We start from the raw sequence: 22,054 nt of genomic DNA on the forward strand, positions 1-22,054 counted from the left end.
AACATACCATGGAACGACGAAATTTTCCTTAATATTGGAATTGACAAAATGTCACTTTTGCCCTTCGTTTGTTCTCATGGTATTTAAGGGCAATTTTGTCCTTCCACATTATTTTTTAGTGAGTCCAACATCCTCCGATCCCATTCATCGGTGACACCTGTTAAAATATATGACACGTCAACACAAAAGTCAGTTCAGGGACTATTTTAAAATAAAAAGAAAGTACGGTGACAAAATGAAAGGTTTTTAAAATGCAATGACTAAAACTCAAATGACCCGTAAGTGCAGAGACCTTTTGGCCTATTTTCAAACAATAGAATGAGTTCTTTTTTTGTCCACAAATTCTAGTTCAACTATAGTAGAAATGTTGAAATTGCTAGTATCGGACGCAATCAGTACTATTTATCAGTTGTTGGACAAAATCAAGATTTTCTCCTATAGGTGGTTGAAGACGACAAGTATTACTTTAGTCTCAAACTACCATAGTTGGTGGTCTAGTCTTTTATTATGATTGGGCATTGTATGATTGTTTATTTCTTTCTGTCACTATTTGTAAACTTTGGTAGTCTATCTTGACACATCTTGTACTAAGGAGGCTTGTTTGTTAATATATCTCATTTTGACTTATTAAAAAAAAAATTTACACATGTATGCTTACCTACTACCCACTCATGCATCATATCATCTGCTCGCCTATATTTTATTTTCTTACTATCTTTATTTCATTTTTTTCCTTATTGCAAATGAATATTAAGAGTATTCAAGACGCTAGGGATTGCAACTTATAAAGGATGCTCTTACATGCCAAAAAAAGATTCATAAAAAAAAAAGATTAATAAGAGTCCATTTTAAATGTTTTTTAAAGATTTGTGTTCAATTGACCATATAATTATTCATACTTTTGTTACATAATTAAAATGGACTTTTCTTTGTTGACTTCGATACTATATAAATTGTTTGCTATGTATAAGTTGTCTAAAACATCTAAATAACTTTTTGTTGATCAAATATCATACAAAGACAAAATTTATTTAACATCTTAAATTTTATCTCGTGTTGTTCTATTTTATACTGTTATGTTCAATACTTATATTTTACGGATCAAATGGATCTTTAAATTTGTCTCACAATATTTCCAAATATAGCATATATTGGTCTTTATTATCTAAACCAAACCAAGTGTCATAATTTCATCATCACTATCACTAGTTTATTCTTGTTCGTGCCACAATGTCCATCAATTTCCCCCCTCAATCTATCATGTTTGGAAGAGCACCATAGAGGCTATGGTGAATATTTTTTATCTTCTACAAAGGCATGCAATTTAATTTAAAATTAATTAATTATGTCAAAATCAAATTAAAATTCAGAACATCAATGATCGAATTTCAAGCAATTTTTCGTAGTTCTTGTTTACTGCTACTCCCTTAGGGATGACAATGGATATGGTATGGGTAGGGTACTATAGTACTCATCCCTGTACCCGTAATTTTAAAAAATACCGTACTCATCCTCATACTCGCGTGGGTAACAATCTTTGTACCCGTGCTCATACCCTATGGGTATTCAAGTACCCATACCCGTACCCGTTACCCGCATTTTTGCTAAAAATAAATCGATCAATTATAAAATATCATATCATTTTAATAGAATTAATAAAGATTCAAAGATTTTAGTGTTGACTCATGAAAATTATAAATAAAATTATTACTAATCTCGTGCTAAAGTTCATATCCTTATTGACATGCTCATATTGTGTTTGCGTTATATTATAAATAAACATTTTTATTAAAAATGTGTAATAGTTTTATAGTGTTGTATTTTTTAAAAATTGATCATACATATATTACTATATAATAATATAAATAAAATAAATAAATATATACTATATGGGTGTGGGGCGGGGTGGGTACTAAGGTACTCGTACCTGCATCCATACTCGTTTATTTTTGCGGGTAATTACTCATACCCGTCCCCGGTCTGTACCCAAAATGCGAGTTTTTACCCTACCCATTGTGAGTATTTTTTACGTGTACCCAATAAATATGAGGTCAATTACCATCCCTATAGTCCCTTCCAAGTTGTAAACATTTATAGAGGAAAAAATCTTGTACCAAAAAAGAGGACAAATCTTCTATTTAAAGAAATATATGGTTAGATAAATAAATAAAAAAAATTATTTTGTGTAATTTTTTAGTGATTATTTTAAAACATTTGGATTAAAATAAAATTAAGGGATATTCAACACCTTAGTGTCATTTGATCCTATGCAAATGTAATATATCGAACTCATAATTATTTATTAATTATAAGGTCCTAAAATCTTTGTCTGTTTCCCGAGAGGTCATTTGGTTGATGAATCATTCTTCAACCTGGAGGAATTCGGTTTGAGACCCGGCGCCGAGAGGTGCTAAATTTTTTTTTACATTTACATATATATCGTTGGTGTTAACATATTATTTTAATAAAAGTGATAGATATTAATTAAATATACAAGATGACATAAACATATGCATGGGTCCAGTTTTAACTTTGTTTGTTGGCTCCACGTACTGTGCTAGAGGATCAAGCAAGGAATTTACAACGACTTCTCTTAACATGAAAATGCAAAGGAAAGTACCTGTAAGTTCACTTTCAATTATTGTATTAGGTCTAGTAATGAGTAGTTGGTTGCTTGGTAAGAATTGGGATCACACATTGTACCCAAAAAAAAATGGGATCACACATGCTCACAGGTTTTTATATGAAATCGGTCATCTAATTAACAGCATAATGTTATGGTGGACCAATTTAACAAGTGGTCCCCTGTAATGAATTATTATAGGTTCAAGAGAATAGCCCCATAGTTTAGATTATGGTGAGTCATTTGAAAATGGATTCTAGATCCTTCTTCTATTATAGTGAGTCATTTATTTTCTAGAATCTTCTAGATAAGTCTTTAGGATAAGGATGAAACATGCTAGGGAATATGCCAATTATCTATAAGGGTGTGTATGGTTTGGAAACCACACCACACCTAATTGATGGTTTTGGTTCTAAACCAAAACCATTTCAATGATAAACCGATTATTTTTTAAAACTAATTTGGATTTGATTATTAACCGGATCGAAACCAATTTATAACCGGTTTGTAATAAATTTTAGGTTATTCACATGATTCAATTTTAAATAGGTTTTTTACTTAAACTAATTTTTCTTATTAGTTGATTAAAAAAAATAGATTTATTAATTATTTTAAAAACATAATTTTTCATTAATTTTATGATTGAATTGGTTTATAATCAACCCACAAAGTTTTTTTTCTAAACCCAAATTATTTTTTACTTAGCCGAAGACTTGTTTTTTATATTGTTTTAAAAATATTTTTTATTATTTAAAAAAAGAGTAATTTTTAAAATTAAAAAATATGATTTTTATATACAAAAGAAACTAATATTTATTATAGGAAAAAAATTAAAATACTAAACTTTTGAAAAACTAAAAACATTTAAAACTGATTTTTTAATTATTTTTTAAAAAAACTGATTTTTTTAATTATTTTTAAAAAAAAAACTGATTTTTTTTAATTATTTTTTAAAAAAACTGATTTTTTTTAAAAACTAAAAACATTAAAAACTGATTTTTTAATTATTTTTAAAATAAAATAATAATAAAATAGTATGGGTGGTTGGTGGTGGCCGGCCGCCGGAGCACCACCACCGACCGCCGTGAAAGTCACCGGACGTCCGCCGGAAACCGCCGCCCGCCGTTGTGCCGGTCAGAGCGCCGCCGCGCTGGCCCCGGTGGTCCGACGTTGACCACCGGTCCTCCACCACCTCTTTTAATTAATTATTTTATTATATAATAAACAATTTAAAAAAATTTAAAAAATTGGAGATTGGGTCTGAATTAGCTATTGGGCCTGAATTTTCAAACTAATTCCAAACTAAATTATAAAATATGGTTTTTTGAGAAAAAGATGCTTATAACATTTCATTCATAATCAATTGACTTATACATGTCGGTACATCAGTAAAGATATTGGAGCTAGCTAGAGATGTGGCTACCCTTGCCAAAGCATGAGCTACCTCATTTGCTTGTCTCCTATTAAACTCAACATGAGAGTTTGTAAAAAATAATGAAAAATAGCGTTTACATTCACCTATAATGTCTCCAAATTCCGTAATATCACACAGAGGAGGCTCGCATGCATGTGCGAGGTGTGCGACGGCATAGGGCCTCAAAATTTTAAGGGTCTCAACTCAAAATTTTGAGGTCCTATAATATTACTTATATATTATTTATACCTATAAAATATCAGATGTATATTAATAGATTAATTTTTAGGCCCTAAAATAATAGTTATATATTGTTAATGTTCATAAATATCATGAGTATCAATATATTAGTTATCTATACTCGTAAATATAGTTCTAGTCCATTTTAATCTTTGCATAAAATTTAATCTTAGATTATGATGTTCCTTTTTGACGTTATATTCAAAGATAATTATTTTGTATTTCTTGTTCCATTTAATTTAATGTAAGATTTAATATTGATAATTTATATGTTTACAAGAATGTTTTTTTTATATTATATGCAATTTAAATCGATAATTTTTTTTAATTTTTTTTATTAAGGGGTCACTTTTATATTTTGCACAGAGCCTCCTAAAACTCGAAGACGCCCCTGATATCACATCCCCCTTTATTGAAATAGTCCACTACTAACTTTGAATCTAGAGCAAAGTCTACTGCATCAAGTTGTAACTCACTAACCCATTTGATTGCATGAAGCAAACCCAAAGCTTCTCCAATATCCACATTGCATATAGGTGATAACCACATAGACTTAGCAAGCACATACCGGCCTTCGTCGTCACGAATACAGATTCCAATACCCACCCGGTTGCTGTGAGATGAAAATGACGCATCAATGTTACACTTATATCTCCCTGTTGTCGGTTTCCTCCATCAAATAGGAGCTTGTACCGACCTGTTAATAGACCTTAATTCAGAAGCGTTACTGTTGTCAGACCGAGTACCCTCTGGTTGCTGCCTCGCCGCTGCTTTGTGCGCATTGATCCAGTCCTCAATCAACTTAATTGCTCTGGCCACCACTTGAGAACTTGTCTCTGTTACATCTTGCCAAAGCTTTAAGTTTCTATGCTTCCATATACTCCACATAAGTGCAGCCATGTGTGTTGCTTGCTGCTCATCGAGTTGTTGCAGCAATAGAAAAATGGAGGTTGCCGCAGTAGTTGTGGTTTTCACAGCTGCCTCCACCTTTTCCCACAAGCCAATGGATTGCCAAGCTCGAATAGACAAAGGACAATAAAAAAAAATATGGCCAGTATCTTCATAATTGTCATCACACACCACACAATTTGATGGACATTGTATACCTTTGTTTCTCAACCGAGCAAGTGTTGGAAAACACCCTCGACAAATTCGCCAAAGGAGGTTCTTCACCTTGGGAGGAACTTTGAGACGCCAAATGCCGGACCAAAACCCGGGACGACTAAGATGAGAGGTATCAAGAAGTTCTTCAACACACAACCTATATGCACTCTTGACCGTGTAATTCCCTTTTTTCTCCGCTTTCCAAACCAATTTATCCGAAGTAACTTGCTGAAACAAAGGTGTTCTCAAAATAGCATCAGCTGTACCTTGATCAAATAAATTATTTATGACATGACTATCCCACTCCTTTGTGGTGTTGCTAATAAGGTGCTTCACTTTAATATTTTGTAAATGCATGACACTTGGATTAGAAGCTGAGATCGGCGTGCCACCTTGAATCCATGGTTCCCCAAGTATAGCGATATTTTCGCCTGAGCCGATACACCATCGAGCGCCTTCACGAACAAGGAATTTAGCACTTGATATGCTCCTCCAAACATAACTTGGATTGTGACCAAGTGATGATGCCAAGAAATTGCTATGGGGAAAATATCTAGCTTTGAATAAGCGTGATACAAGACTATTCGGAGAAGATTGAAATTTCCACCCTTGTTTACCAAGCATGGCAATGTTGAACGCAGTAAGATCTTTAAACCCCATACCTCCTTTATTTTTGTGCACCGAGAGTTTGTCCCAAGCCAACCAGTGTATACCTTTGTTATTAGACCCATCGTGGCCCCACCAGAAGGAATTCATCATTTTCTCAATGGCATCAATGAGAGAACTGGGAATTAGAAAAATACTCATGACATATGATGGAATAGCTTGAAGAACTGATTTGATCAAAACTTCACGCCCTGCTTTAGACAGACACTTGCTACTCCAAGAATTAATTTTGCGCCAGACTCTGTCTTTAATATAATTAAAAGTTTGTTTCTTGCTTCTTCCAACCATCGACGGTAATCCAAGATATTTACCTGTTCCCAAGACTGCTTGAACACCTAGGATATTGGTAATGGAATTTTGGACAACCTGTGATACATTCCTGCTACAAAAGATCTCTGATTTGGGAAGGCTAATAGCTTGTCCCGATGCAGCTTCATAAGTGGACAAAATATTCTTCATAATATAAGCCTCATGCTCATCAGCCCTGAAAAACAAAAAACAATCATCTGCAAATAATAGGTGAGATATAATAGGAGCATTTTTGCATATCTTGATGCCATGAATATCGCCTCTAGCTTCTGCTTGTTTGATAAGAGATGAGAGCCCTTCCGCACATATGATAAAAAGATACGGTGATAAAGGGTCACCTTGTCTTAAACCTCTCCCCGGAATAATGGGACCAACCATATCATCGTTTACAATCACAGAGTAATCCACCGATTCCACACACATCATCACCCACTTCACCCATTGGTGTGAGAAGCCCATTTTAATCATCACCTCTTTGAGATAGTCCCAATCAATGCGGTCATAAGCTTTGCTGATGTCCAACTTGAGAGCAACATTACCCAGTTTACCTCTAGTTTTGGATTTCATGAAGTGGACCACCTCTATAGCCACCATAGCATTGTCAAGAATAGACCGATCAGGCACAAAGGCTGATTGATTGTCTGAGATACACTTATCTAGGACCCTCTTAAGCCGATTAGCAAGAACTTTAGAAACCAACTTGTAAAGAACATTACATAAAGCAATCGGTCTCCAATCTTCCATAGTACTTTGAACTTCACCTTTAGGAATGAGAGAAATATTGGTCATATTTAAAGTAGGGGGAAACTGTCCTGAATGAAGCCAAGAGCAACACTCATGAAAAATGTCTTGACTACATAAATTCCAAAAATGCTGATAAAACCCAGGATTGAACCCATCGGGACTGGGACACTTATCAGAATGCATAGAAAATAAAGTCTCTTTAAACTCCTCTATTTTAAAAGGGGAAGTAAGCTTCTCATTGTCATCATCAAAGATAGTAGGCATTATGGTACTAATTACAGGACCACGAGTGCTAGCTTGTTTTTGGAATAACTCATCAAAATAATTTTTGGCCAAATTACACATTCCAGAAATATCAGTAGTCCTTAAGCCACTATCATCTTTCAAATAAGAAATACGATTTACCTTCCTACGAGAGGTGGCTGAAGCATGAAAGAAGCGAGTGTTAAGGTCACCATCTCTATACCAATGATTTTTTGCACGTTGACGCCAAAAGAGATCATCTTGAACCAACAAATGTGTCATTCGTTTCCGCAAAGCATTAACATAATTAGCATTACTCACACTACCTTGGTCACGAGCATGTTGTAGCTTCTTTCGGCAATCTTCAATTTCTTTTTTGAGGTTGTGACAATGATTTTTGCTCCATTGGGACAAATCTTCCGCACACACTTCTAATCGTGGCATGATTGGCCTCTCCAAAGTTGACAACCAGCTCCTATGAACAACATCATCCAGCTCGGTTTCAATGCACCAAGCATTTTCAAATTTGAATTTGCGTCGGGCCCTACAACTTCTTATTATAGGATCACGGTCAAGAAGTATAGGATAACGATCTGAGGCAAGGGCAACCAAATTCTCTAATTTTGCATTTGGAAAGAGCTGAAACCAAGCTTCATTAGCTAAAGCACGATCTAACCTTTCTTCCACCGCACGAGGGGTGCCTAGACTCTTAAACCAAGTGAATGGGTACCCTTCCATATGAACATCTGATAAACCAGTATCTAAAACAGCCTGACGAAAACCGCTGATCAGCCAATTTGGTCTCTCACTTCTACCTTTCTTTTCAATAGCATCCAAGATGTCATTAAAATCTCCAATTATACACCACGGAAGTTGAGAGCTTTGGGAGAGTCTTCGAAGGAAATTCCACGAGTCTCGTCGTCTACTACCACCGGGGTAACCATAGAATCCTGTGAGTCTCCAAGTACCTCTATGAGCATCATCAATCTCAACATTTATATGATTGGACGAATAATTAGTAATATTGCAGTGAATTGTGGATTTCCAAAGTAAAGCAACACCACCTCCTCTACCTTCTCTATCAACAGCAAAACAATTGTCAAAACCCAGTAGAATGCGTAACTCTTCAATTTTATTACGGTGGACTAGGGTCTCACATAAGAAGATTGCATCCGGATTATAGTACCGAATGAGGTACTTAAATTTTGGGATTGAGCTTAGATTGCCCAAGCCTCGACAATTCCAGCTAATGATACTCATCTTCTTCAACAACTTGGAAACCTTCTGTCATTACCGTTTCACAAAGCAAAGTAGTGGTATTCATAGACACACCTTGGTTACACAATCTGTTTCATAGTCAACAAACTCCTCTTCAAATGAAAAAAAAATTAGCTACAATATTTTATCCCCTTCATCCTCACCATTCCTTGAATTGGTATCAAACACGATTGGGATAATTGCCAAAATGTGAAAAGAAGACAAATCCCACCCACATGTAACTTCCAACAGTAAGCAAATCAACCATGAATTGAATACACTAACAGTCAATTAAGACAGAAATCAAGCGACCACAACAGGAATCGGATCACAAGAGAAAAGGAATCCTGTCGAATCGACGACCAAAACACTCACAGAAGAACCCTAATAGAGTAACTCAGGAGCGACGACCGTAATAACAAAATTAAAACTTGAGAGGCATGATAATACCGTGAATAAATGCGGAGGAGGACTTGATGATTACAGAGAGAAAATTCGGCTCGACGGCGACCAAATCAGTGATGACGGCGACCAACAGCTGATGAGAACCGAACTCACTTCTTGGCAGCGATTGTAATCGAGATCGTGAGAGTTAGGTCAGAAATCGGAGCTGGTATGTTGCATTGAAATCGTGATTTCTGCTATTCCTTTACTCTTAGAGAGGTGAGTTAACTCGGAGGAGATCGAACGAGTCGAAAAACTATTATAAAATATGGTTATGGTTTATAATTGGTGTTTTTTTATTAGAGTGGTGTGGGTTTTTTTTAAATGGATTTTGCAAACTAAGATTGTATATGGATTGGTTAGTAATTTGGTTAAGAATAGCCAAATTTGTTGCACACCCCTAATTATCTATCCTATATATTGAGTAGTAGTGAATGTAATAATTATCAATCAAATCAATGAAAAATTAGTCTTTAGTTTTTATTTTGTTTTAGGAGGTTTCTCTACCCTCGAAGTAGAGTAAATTAGTAAATTAATGAACAACTAAAAAGTTGTTCATTACATCCACCATGGACCAATGATTAAAATCATCAGAAATTCTAACGACCGTCTATGATGTTTTTAAAAGATAAAAATTAGGACCCTTCTCATTTTTACGGTTACAAAAATAATATTATTAATGTCAACTCAGTACGAGTGATATCTTTATTATATATGTTATTTTTGAAGGTTTTCTTCTTGCTAAAAGATGAGGAGTGAGCAGGCTAGAGTTGAGGGTAGACTCACAAGTCACAAAAGTGATAGTGAGGAATTTACAAGACAACAAAAATGGAAGCATTATGGGAGGTAACCTCATGAAGAAGATTTGTAAACTCCTTGAAGACTTTCAGTAGGTGAAAATTAACCATGTATTTCGAGAGGTCAATCGATGTGCAGATATGCTTGCTAATATAGGTTGTGAAGGCGATGGTAGTACCGTGATTTTTTAGCACCCCCTTTCTGAGATGATTCATATTGTTGACGATGATTATAGGGGTGTCTCTTTCCCGGCTTAATTTCAATGCAATTTTCTTCCTTTGAGCTTAGGCCCCGTTGAATACCAAAAAAAAAAAATCGATGTCAATTAAGTATTTATTTTAATCATAAAAATAAAAATAACCATTAAATTATACTTTCAAATATATATATATATATATATATATATATATATATACATGTATATTATCGAAATCGTAAAAAAAAGTGTATATTATCAAAAATATTTTAAATATTTTTTAAATATTAGTCCACCATGGATTAAAATTTACCTTAATTAATATTTGAAAATATTTTATGCCAGTGCCAAACATCATATACTATGGCAGAAATGATATTGGTGTAATACGTGTTTGGTCTATTAATTTATTTTAGAGTTTAATTGTTGTGTACTGTCGGTAGGGGTGTACGTGGGCCGGATTGGGTTGGGTTTGGCCAAAACCAAAACCCAAACCACATATGGTACTCCGGGTTGGGTTTAATAAAATAACAACCCGTTATAACATTGGGCCGGGTTGGGTAAATCCACTAATTTCCGGGTTGGATTGGGTTGGGTTGTGGGTTACCCAAATTATTTTTCTATTTTTTTTATTAAATATCTAAATATTGAATCATCATATTTTCTCATAAAAAATAACTCAATCAATGTATCTTCTTGAAAAATAGGGTAACTTTTTTTCACTATAAAAAATAATCACTCATTTTTGTGTGTAAATCTACTAATTTACGGGTTGGATAGCGTGTTATCCAAATGATTTTTTTGCTTTTTTTAATATCAAATGACTAAACCATGAATCACTATATTTATTTATGAAAATTATTCAAATTTTTTAAATTTTTAAAAAAAAATGCGAAAACTTATCATATTTGTTTATAAAAATTATTCAATCTTTTTTATTTTCGTAAAAAATAGTATAACTCATTTTCAATATAAAAAATATTTAATAATCAAATGAAAAAATCTTTAGTATTTTCATAAAAAAATTTCAAGAAACATAGCACTAGTGGGTTAGTGGGTTTTTTGGGTTGGGTCCGGTTTTACCCGAAACCCAATTTTTTTAATGGGTTTTTCATTTTTGAAATCCATATCCACCCACTTGCCCGACCCAACCCACTTTTTTGGGTTGGGTTGGGTGGGTTTGACCGGGTCGACCGGATTTGCCCAACCCATGTACACCCCTAACTGTCGGTATAAAGATTTTTTATACATACATCTAATGATGTGTTGCCACATCATTTAATGAATGTGACACATCATGTGTTTTTAAATTACATACATAATGTGTCAGTATATTATTGAATATGTATGTGTAAAATAACTTTATACTGACTGTGCATATAAATTAAATTCTTTATTTTACATGTTTAGTTGGTCTCTTAATTCTCAAATTTGGTCAATTTGATTTTTTTAATTTATGCAAGTTAATGTAATTTGATCATTTAACTTTAAAATTGGTCAATTTAGTTCTTAATTTATGTAGGCTTGTTTTTCTTGGAGTGGTGGTATCTTGGGTGTTTTATTTTAGGACCTAAGATGTTTTTTTTTGTGCGTTTTTATATACTGGTTGAGTACTTTTTGTACTTCTACCCAATTGTGGGTCTAGTATTACTTGTACTTCTACTTATTCTCGTTTTGAGAATTTATGTATATATACTTTTGCGGTTAAAAAAAAATTCTTAATTTATGTAAATTTGGTCTTTTAACTTATGAAAATATATGGACGTACATATAGTCATTTTAATCATCTATGACTTATTCAATGTATCAAAATTACAAATATCTTTAGTGTCTCTTTTAACAGTAATGTTATGTATGAAACTTAATTTTTTTTTAACAACTTAAAATTGACTGCTTAAAAATATATTTAAAGAGTAAAATGCCAAATAAGAAACATCGTACTCCCTCCGTCCCAAATCTTTAGTCTTTTTAGCTTTTTAATTTTGTCCAAAACTTTAGTCTTTTTAAAAAACCAATGCACATTTAGTGATACTTTACCATTTGTACCTTTACAAAAGTTAAAGCATTAATTAAATATATTTGTAAAGATAAAAATGACTTTACTTATCATTTTTTTAATCTCCGTGCAAAACTCTAAAAAGACTAAAGTTTTGGGACGGAGGGAGTATATGTTAACCTGACATAATATGTACAACATAAGTTGGTTGATATACACACTTAGCACTATATAGCTTATTTATTTACTTATAACACATAAATCAAAGTTATAAATATGTTAACGTATCCGTAATGGTTTGGTTTGTCTAAGGTATTGTCGGATTCCATTCCGTCTTTATTGGAAGGCTTCTTTTCAATATATAGAAAAAGGTAAGAAAGACTTTGAAGGCGTTTTGTTGGTTTGGCATTCAATTATTTGGCGTGCACAAAATGAAAGGATTTTTAAGGCAAAGGTTCGATCGCCGGAGGACAATTTTGAAAATATACAATTAGTTTCTTGAAAATGACTTTTATCAAAAAAAGCTAAGTCACCATGTTTATTTTGCGAATGGTGTGTTTATCCTTTCGACTGTATGTTAGGTAATGTCATTTTGGTGGGGATAGAGATTATTAGCACTGATTTTTCTTGTATTGATTGGGTGTAGTACTATATCTTATCTAGAGGAGTAGGTTAAGTCCGTCTTGTACGGTTACCTCTTTTATATTAATTAATATATTCTTTTGCTGTTAAAAAAATAACTTTATCATAGTTTTTTTTTTATAGTTGAGAATAATTATTAGGATTAATCAACTACATGTGTCAAAAAAAAAGATTAATCAACTACCAATAAGTATTAGGATTAATTTACCGGCTAGTAAGAGTTTTTCCTATAATTAATTGATTAATTGACTAAAGTGTTATCCCTAAAAAAATGTACTCCTAAATCTGTAATTATAGAGTATTAAGGGCTCGTTTGGCCCATTTTTTTAGAGCTTATGCAAACAGCTTATACAATATAAATTAGATTTTATACTATTTTATAAGTTCACACTAGTGAAAATTGTAATTTTATAAGTTATTTTATCATAAATTACCTTAACAAACTTATAATAATATATAAAATTGCATAAGTTGTTTGTCTAAGCTCTAAAAAAGACTGAGTCAAACGAGCCCTAATATTAGTACTAAGTAGCTTGTTAGCCACGGTAGGAGTAGTCTTCTTGGAAGTAATGGTGTACATAATTTCATATATAGTACGTCATGGGCACACCACCATAAACTAATAAACTATAAAGAGAAAATGGATATGTGACCATTAAACAACCACAACTAACGCCATTATTAAAGCTTTAAATCAAATACTACATATCCACATCAATGGGTTTGTTATTAGTATTACCATTTGCTAAAGTTTAGAATATATGCTTATGTAATAATAATGTATTAACGCGCAAATTTGGTCGACGTTATTACTCCACTCATAATCATAAGGCAGCATAACATGTACTGTAGTACATGTAGTAGTACCACCAGTGATGCAAAGTTTTGGTACCACGAAATTTCGTGGAAACTCATTATGGTACTGGTACCCCAATCTACGAATCTATATCATTTGTGATAAACTGATAACATCATACCTTTCAATGGTATATAGAGCAGTCAAAATCGGGGTAGCCTACGGGCTTGAGCGGATCGGGCCTCAAAAAATCTAGCTCAATGAAATCGAATTTTTTTGGCCCAAGCTCATGTAGCCCGAATGAAAATTGGGCTAGGCTGGGCTAGCCTATTGGACTTTGGGTCGGCCCATTATCGAAAAATTTATGTCATTTTTGTCAAAATAATATTAATTAAAACATAAAAAATTATCATCTAATTGACAAGTTATTATAAAAAATATAGTTAAATGTGTAAGCATGATAAAAATGGTCATATTTACCTAAAACTCTTTAAAAACTTAAGTTTATAATTTATTAATTTGATTTAATTTCTTTTATAAGAATCAAGCTTGAGTTTAATTGATATTTAGTGTTGATGTAAAAATTATTTACACTTGCATACAATTATATCTCAATAAAATTGATAATTATGAGGAACTAATAGATCAAAGTCATGTAAAAAAATATTGAATAAATGGGAAAAAATAACATGAAATGGGTCGGGCCAGACCCATTAGCTCACATGGCCCATACGAGCTGGGTCGGGCTCACAAATGTGTAGCCCAATAATAGTTGGGCCGGTCTAGCCCATATTTATGCCCAACCCAACGAGATGGGATGAGCCGGGATTGACTGGGTCAGGTCAGTCCATTTGACAGCTCTAATGGTATATAAGTGAAATAAGACTTCTTTTTTTTTTACAATAAGTGAAATAAGACTTTTATCACGCAAAAGTTTATTATTACTATTGAATTAATATTTGATCAATTGGATCAAATATTAGATCAAATGATGATACTTATTGATTCAATGTGGTAAAAGATTTGTCGTACTTATTATAAAGACTTTTAAATAGTCTTGGTTGCATGTTCAGTAGCAAGAGACGTGTGTATGGTGGTGTTTTTTTATTGGTAAGTGTATGGTGGTTTAAAGAGGTAATTTTTTCGTGGTTTTGTGAAAAGGGAATATCTTGCTAGAAACAAACAGAGGCACCAACCATGGATTCATTTAAGTTGTAAGAATTTTGAACTTTTAAGTAAGTGGTTAGAGGTTCGACTCTAATTAACTCTTACTTATAGAGAAAATTTGATTGAGAGTGGAAGAACACATAATGTGTACTCCTCAAGTTATCCAACTGAGACTAAACATCGTTAAATCTCGATAGAAATTTAATACTGTTTGATGAGTTAGACAATATCTGGGATTGATAAAGTCAAACATAGTCTCCTTGCATTAACGAACAATTGATGCTAAAATCAAGGAGACAAGATTTCATGATAATAAAGTATGCTAGAGTGATACAAATAAGAATTCATACGGGTGAGAAACGGTGTCAAATCATTGATGAATATACAACATGTGATTGTTGGTGTTGCGATCGATGCAACGAAGATCGACAAATCACTAAGTGGGACAAATAACCACGAGATTGTTGTGGTAGTGTAAGATGAGTTAAGTTTCATATTGATTAAAAAAATGGATATTAAGTATTTTATAAGTGGAGTATCTATAAATTTAATATCAACTAATTTATATGATTGCTCTTCGCTCAATTTGAATGACTCTCTAGACCATGCATGACTCATCATGTGTATGGTTTTTTTTTTATTTTAAAAATAATACTAACATATTTTGCACTACGTTATTATTAGCATCAATTGTATTCATATATTTTTTTTAAAATTATTGTATTTCTTTTATCATAGCTTATGTTTAATGGTATAAAAATCGTCTATATATAATAGACTTCTGCTACTTAAGTAGTGGACGTTATAAAAGTATGGTGTTTTTAGGAGTATCCGCTACCTTAGTAGCAGTTGGGAATATTTTGGTAAATTCATAAGGCGCGCAAAAAAATAAGTAGGTGGCAAAAGTAAATCTCACATTAAATTTGTTAACCGTCTATATATAATTGGGTTGTCTATGGCCATGCTAAAGAGCTCTTCATAAGCCCAACTTTGTTCGACTGGACTTTTTTTCTTCCGGAATTTGCACCTTTTCATTTTTAAGGGATTTTGCTATTTTTCTTAATAAATTTGTTTGTTATAAAAAACAACAATGATGAATCATACCACTTCGGTTTTATTTATTTTATTTATCTTAATAAAAAAATATATAACACTTCAGTGTTGTTATAAGTGTATTTTTTGGGTTAGATATATTTTTCGTGAGTCCCACCGTCATTAGCGCCTTATCTTAGCAATACGTTTATTTGCTAATATGATGGCCGGTCAAAGTTTAGTAAAGATTTTAAGTGGGTTTGTTTGAACTATGCTCACGCGCCTATGGACCAATGTAAACCAACTAGTAATTAGTGTCCCCAATGGACCGATACTATGTAACTCCAAATGAAAAGGTAGACCGAATATAAATATAATTATCTTAATAAAAAACACATAAAACAAGTTACCGACTATGTTTGGTCTAATGGTGAGGGGTTTGATGAGTAGTATGCTGGAGGCCGTAGGTTCGATCTTTAGCTCCATTAAAAAAAATACTTCCATTCTGTTATAACTTATAAGTGTATTTTTGGGTTAGATATATTTTTCGTGTCTATAAGATTAACAAATTTTGGTTTTTGTCTCTATAAAAATTAAAAAATATCATTTTTTTTAAAATTTATAATAGATAAAATTTTGATATGTTTTGAACATAATACAAACTTTTAGTAATATATAGATATAAAATAGACACATTTGCAACATAAAATGCTCATGACATTGATATTAAAATGAACATAAATTAATAATTAAACCGTAATTGTTATGAGATAAGAATATGTAATTTTTTTATAGAGGTAAAAATCAAAATTCGCTAATTTTTTAATAATGTGGATATTGCTAATTAAAGTGGGTGAAAGCAATAGTAGTGAGATAGTTAACTAAAATTTCAAGGGTTTGGTCCAATAGTAAAAAATAAGTTTTTGAACTTAAGAATTTTGAAGGTGTTGTGCATGCAACAACTTCATTTTATCTTGATCGCAAGTAAAATATTTTTCATGGAATTCATCATTATAGCTGACTTTTGGCAAGCACTCATAATCCTTTAGTGATTTACCATTGTGGCGAAGGAGGTTATCAATTTCCACCAAACACAAGATATTTAAATTTTCAGTGAAATAGTAAGTTCTATGAATAGGTAAGACAATGAGCTACAACTTTTGTGTTGGAGCAAAAATCTAATTATGCACGACATCGCGCCACGCTGGGTTACATCGAGCCACAATGAAAATGCTGAAAATCTGCGCAGAATCAGAAAATCTTGTGCGCCAAGTTAAAATCTCATCGCGCCACGATGGATATCATTGCGGTACGATGGTGCGTACAGCCCAAGCCCAAAAACACTATAAATATAGCTCTCCTACTTCACAATCATTCATTCAGAAGTTTAGAGAGCTATAAGCCTCTAAGGAGCAAAGGAGGAGGAGCAAAGGAGGGCTACGGAGCTCTCAAGGGAAGGAGACTCTCCCCCACCATCGGGAGACGAAACTTCCTCCGCAAGGAATCGATGTTATTTTTATGCATGTTTTCTTTATTGTTCAATATGCTTAATAGTAGCTAAGTCCCTTTAGGTTAGGTCGAGTAGATGAACTCCATTATGAACGCTCAGGCATGTAATTTGGTTCGAACAAGACTATATACAATTACTATTTAGTTATTATCCGTTATTGTCTCTGCTTATTTATAAACTTTCATATATGAATGACCACATATTTTGTTAGTAACTAGAGTCGAAGTGGATCCCGTGACACATATGAAAAGTGAGTTGGTTAGAAATTGAGTCACAAGATTTGCTACAACCTTTCTTACTTTGCATAGATTGCACACTCTACAAGAAAAAAGGTTTTTGGCAGCGACAAATCTTGTTGAGAAAAAGACAAAATTGCTGCGAAATGTATTTTTCGCAGCAACAAAATTGTTGCTGCATGTCATTGGCATACGTGCCGTTGCGAAAAGTTTTGTAAGGACAATCAATGTCGCTGCCATAACTAATGTTTTCGCAACAACAAAGATTGCTGTCGTATGCTGACTATTGTCGCTGCAAAATGTATTTTTGTCAACAGCTAAAGTCGCTGCAAAAATGTATTTTTGCCAACAACTAAAGTTGCTGCAGTCAACAACTAAAGTCGCTAGAAAAATGTATTTTTGTCACCAACTAAAGTCGCTGCAAAAATATTTTTTTTTCAATAAATTAGATTTCCCAACTATAAATGTAATTATATATTTTTTTATTTTTTATAAAAAATAATTAGCACCAATCACTTAATTTTTTTTTGTGGAATTTTTTTGTGGAGAATGAATCACTTAATTTAAATTATCATAAGTATACAAAAATAATTCTTTTACGTTGTAATTTTATTGTTTTTTTTATTGTAATATTTTAAATCAAGAAACAAACACAAATTAATATAACATTAAAAAATGTACCAAGAATAAATACATTAATATAAACATCAAAATATAAAATGTCATAAATTATCCTTGTCAATATCAAAAATGAAAAAATTACAAATTATCTTGTTCTAATAAAAATAACTAATTGCGGATGATTGTTTCTTGTTTTGATGGGCAAGTGTAGCAGAGGTAAATCAGCTTATGAGCATTCTTCATACTTATGAACTAGCCTCTGGTCAGGAAATTAATTTGGCCAAATCCGAAGTATTTTTTAGTCGCAATTTGTCCCCTGTCGATAAAGAAGACCTATCTCGTATACTTGGTGTCCGTCATGTTTTAGGAACAGGTATATATCTTGGTCTTCCGTCAATGATAGGAAGGAGCAAGAAAGCAATATTCTCTTACATCAAGGATCGTATCTGGAAGAAAATGAATTCTTGGAGGGGAAGAGCATTGTCTAAGGCCGGTAACGAGGTTATGATAAAATTTGTGCTTCAAGCCATCCCATCATATGTTATGAGTATGTTTATCCTTCCTTCCTCACTCATTGATGATATCGAGAAAATGTTGAATGCCTTTTGGTGGGGAGGCGGAGGTAACAACAATAAAGGGATCCACTGGTTAGCTTGGGACGGATTTGCATGCCCTAAAGCGAAGGGTGGTTTAGGCTTTCGTAATTTTGAAGCGTTCAATATGACTATGGTGGCTAAACAAGCATGAAACATCATTCAACATCCGGACTCGTTGGCGGCTAAACTAGTTAAAGCAAGGTATTTTCCACGCTCATCATTACTCGAAGCATCTTTGGGTTATAATCCTAGCTTTGCGTGGCGTAGCATTTGGAAGGCTAGACAAATTCTTTTACACGGGTGTCGGTGGCGGATTGGTAGTGGCGACAGAACCCGTGTTATGTATGATCCATGGCTGCCTGGAAAGGTTGATCGATGGGTGTCCTCACCTCAAGTGGAAGATGTTTATCATTTAGTTGTTAAAGACCTGTTACTTGAGAATTATAAAGCGTGGGATATAGCTAAGATTCGTAACTTGTTTACAGGTCGGGTAGTGGACGAGATTATTGCAACCCCTCTTATTAGTTCGGTTAAAGAGGATAACGTGGTTTGGGAGGAGGAAAGGAATGGGTGTTATTCAGTTAAATCTGGTTACAATCTAGCCATGAGATGTATTATTCGAAGCGATAGGCACCATGTAGAGGGCAGTTGGAATGATATTTGGAAAGCTCAATCTCCTCACAAAACACGTCACTTACTATGGAGGTTGTGTAGGGGTGTTTGCCGACGCGAGTTCTCTTGAGACAACGTTATGTAGAATGTGAACTAAGTTGTCTTGTGTGCAATGTTGAGGTCGAAGATGATATTCATGTGTTTTTTGGATGCGAAGCAACGCGCGAATGTTGGGCGGTCGCAGGCCTGTCACAGTTGCTGCATAATGCAACTTACCAGCATGGGACTGTCGCATACAGGGTATTTCGAATGTGCAGAAACGAGGACAGTGCAATGATAGGACGGGTTGCATTGTTATTTTGGTGCATTTGGCATAATCGAAACGAAAAGATTTGGAATGACATTATTCAGTCCCCGGGCCAAGTTGGAAATATGGTGTTCGTCGTCTGGAATGAATGGTTTACTGTCCACCAACTGGAGCGTCATAATGTTGTTCCTATTGAGGATCCTAGGTCGGTTCGGTGGGAGAAACCAGAAGCGGGATGGATAAAGTGTAATGTTGATGCTGCGTTTGTAGGTGGGTCCGGTGTTACATTTATAGGTCTTTGCTTTCGTGATACCAATGGGCATTTTGTGGCTGGCTTGACTCAATGACAACAGACTTTTTATTCCGTAGTGGAAGGCGAAGCATTGTCACTATTACATGCAATGAAAGAGGCTATTCATCGTGGATTTGAGCGAGTCCAATTTGAAAGTGACTCAAAATTGTTGGTTGACGCCATCCATTCGAGAAGACGGGGCAATTCGGAGTTTATTTTAATTGTTAACGACATTATTATTCATATGTCATCTTCTGTAAACTTTGAGGTTAAGTTTGTTAGGAGACAAGCGAATTTGGTTGTTCATACTCTTTCTAGGGCGGCCAATGTTTAAGCTAGTTTTCATAGATTTGAGATTATTCCCTTATGTATTGAACATTTATTAGTTAATGATATGAATTAAGTTTGTTTGGTTCAAAAAAAAAATAAATAAATAAAAATAACTGAAAATTAATACCCAAACAAGCCACACAAGTAGTGAAACACAAAACACCATTAATAACAGATAAACCAAAGACCTCAAAAACTAAAGCCAACACTAGACAAAATCCAAAAATCTGCTTCAACTTACTGAAATATTCAGCATTTGACGTAACATAGTTGTCATTTTGCTTCAACTTGTTTCTCCATTTTTTTCTCTGAATTGTCTTTGACTCTACATCATTTCTTCCCTCATTTTTCGTTCTTCTTGGAGTTGAGTCTACATCTTTTAGTTTCATTTCTATATCATGCTTCTTTTCACACTCAGTTTTCAATTCTTCATGTAAACATGTAGTAGCTTTTCTATTTTGTGGTTTAATTCCAGCACTTAACCCACGACTATATCCCAATCTCTCTCCTACAACTACTTTAAAAGCAATATTTGTAAGCTTGTATTTATCTTTGTCCACGTGTTCAGCTTCTACAAGATATGAATATTTTTCTTGAACCTTTGTCTATAAAAAATGTTTTATAATTAGAAATAACAAATTAACCACAATTATATATGTTTTGCAAATTACTTAGCACTTAAACATGACATACATGAACTTCCCTAAAAGCATCATTTATATATTCTCCATTGCTATTTGTGTGAGTCATTCGTCACAAGTCTTGAAAGTTGGACTCTTTTTGAGTTTCAGGATCTCTCTATAAACAAATTTACATCATCACAAAACATATAAGTTGTCAATTCAATGAACAATATACATAAAAAATAAAATAAAAATAGTTCATAATGTTATTGATTACCACATCATAGCTCAAAGCTTGAAATGACTTTCTTCCACATCTATGATTAATAATGTAACATCCCAATAACTTGTATTGCTTTATTTAATTTGTTCCTTTTACCGATTGCCTAAAAATAATACAAATATAAAATATAGTAATTGTTTACATAAATCATCTATATTTATAGTAGATTTAATACAAACATACCGTATAGTTAGACTTGAAAAATAATCTACCAAGAACTTCTAATTTGTTTTGTATTGCCTAAAATGTCGATGAAATCTACATCTATGATTTCGATAGAGTCTTTTAGCAGTATCAAGAATAACTTCACTATTATGTGTTGTCTTATCAATGTCAGATATAGGTTCTCCATAGAAGAATGAAACTGTTGTAAAAATGAAACTATTGTAAGTTCTCCATAGAATAAATAAAATAAAATAAGAAATAAAATAAAATTGTACAAGATTATAATTTACCAAAACTTTGGAAAACAATCCTGTCAAATATAGGTTCTGGTATTTTTCTCCAATTTTTGACATTAAAAAGAGCATCCTTTAGGACAATGGTTGAGATCCCAGTCACAAAATCCGCAGCTCCTGGTCCAACAGCTACCATTTTATCAATTGGAATATGAACATTCAATTTTCTAGTAGCATTCTTCTTTTTCTTTTTTGCGACACCTAAGCCAATAGTTCGTCCTCTTCTATTTTTTCTTGTATTTGTGCTTTCTATTGCATTTTGACCTAAATGAGAAATTTATGAAAAGTATAATGTGAAACTTTAAGATAAGAAAAGAACAAGGTTATCAAAACCGGACCGAACCGGCCGGTCGGACCGGTCGGACCGTGAACCGGTCATGAAAACGGTTCGGTTTTGAGCAAAAAACGGATAGGAAACCGACCGGCAAAAAAACGCGTGAATCGGGGTCGAACCGGCGAACCGGCCGGGCGGTTCAAGCGGTTTTGCAGATTTTTATTTTTATTTTTAAAAAAAA

At 33.4% G+C, this 22,054-nt stretch overlaps 1 protein-coding gene across 1 annotated transcript; it reads left to right on the top strand.

Annotated features, from left to right (window-relative positions):
- Positions 1-18,974: 18,974 nt before the first annotated feature.
- LOC123886127 lies at positions 18,975-19,900 on the top strand. The gene is made up of 2 exons (XM_045935467.1): positions 18,975-19,339; positions 19,564-19,900. Exons 1-2 carry the CDS (start codon positions 18,975-18,977, stop codon positions 19,898-19,900), a joined length of 702 nt encoding a protein of 233 aa, XP_045791423.1.
- The last annotated feature ends 2,154 nt before the right edge of the window (positions 19,901-22,054 follow it).

The sequence above is a fragment of the Trifolium pratense genome, linkage group LG5 (genome assembly GCF_020283565.1).
Source record: "Trifolium pratense cultivar HEN17-A07 linkage group LG5, ARS_RC_1.1, whole genome shotgun sequence".
In the NCBI taxonomy this organism is placed as follows: domain Eukaryota; kingdom Viridiplantae; phylum Streptophyta; class Magnoliopsida; order Fabales; family Fabaceae; genus Trifolium; species Trifolium pratense.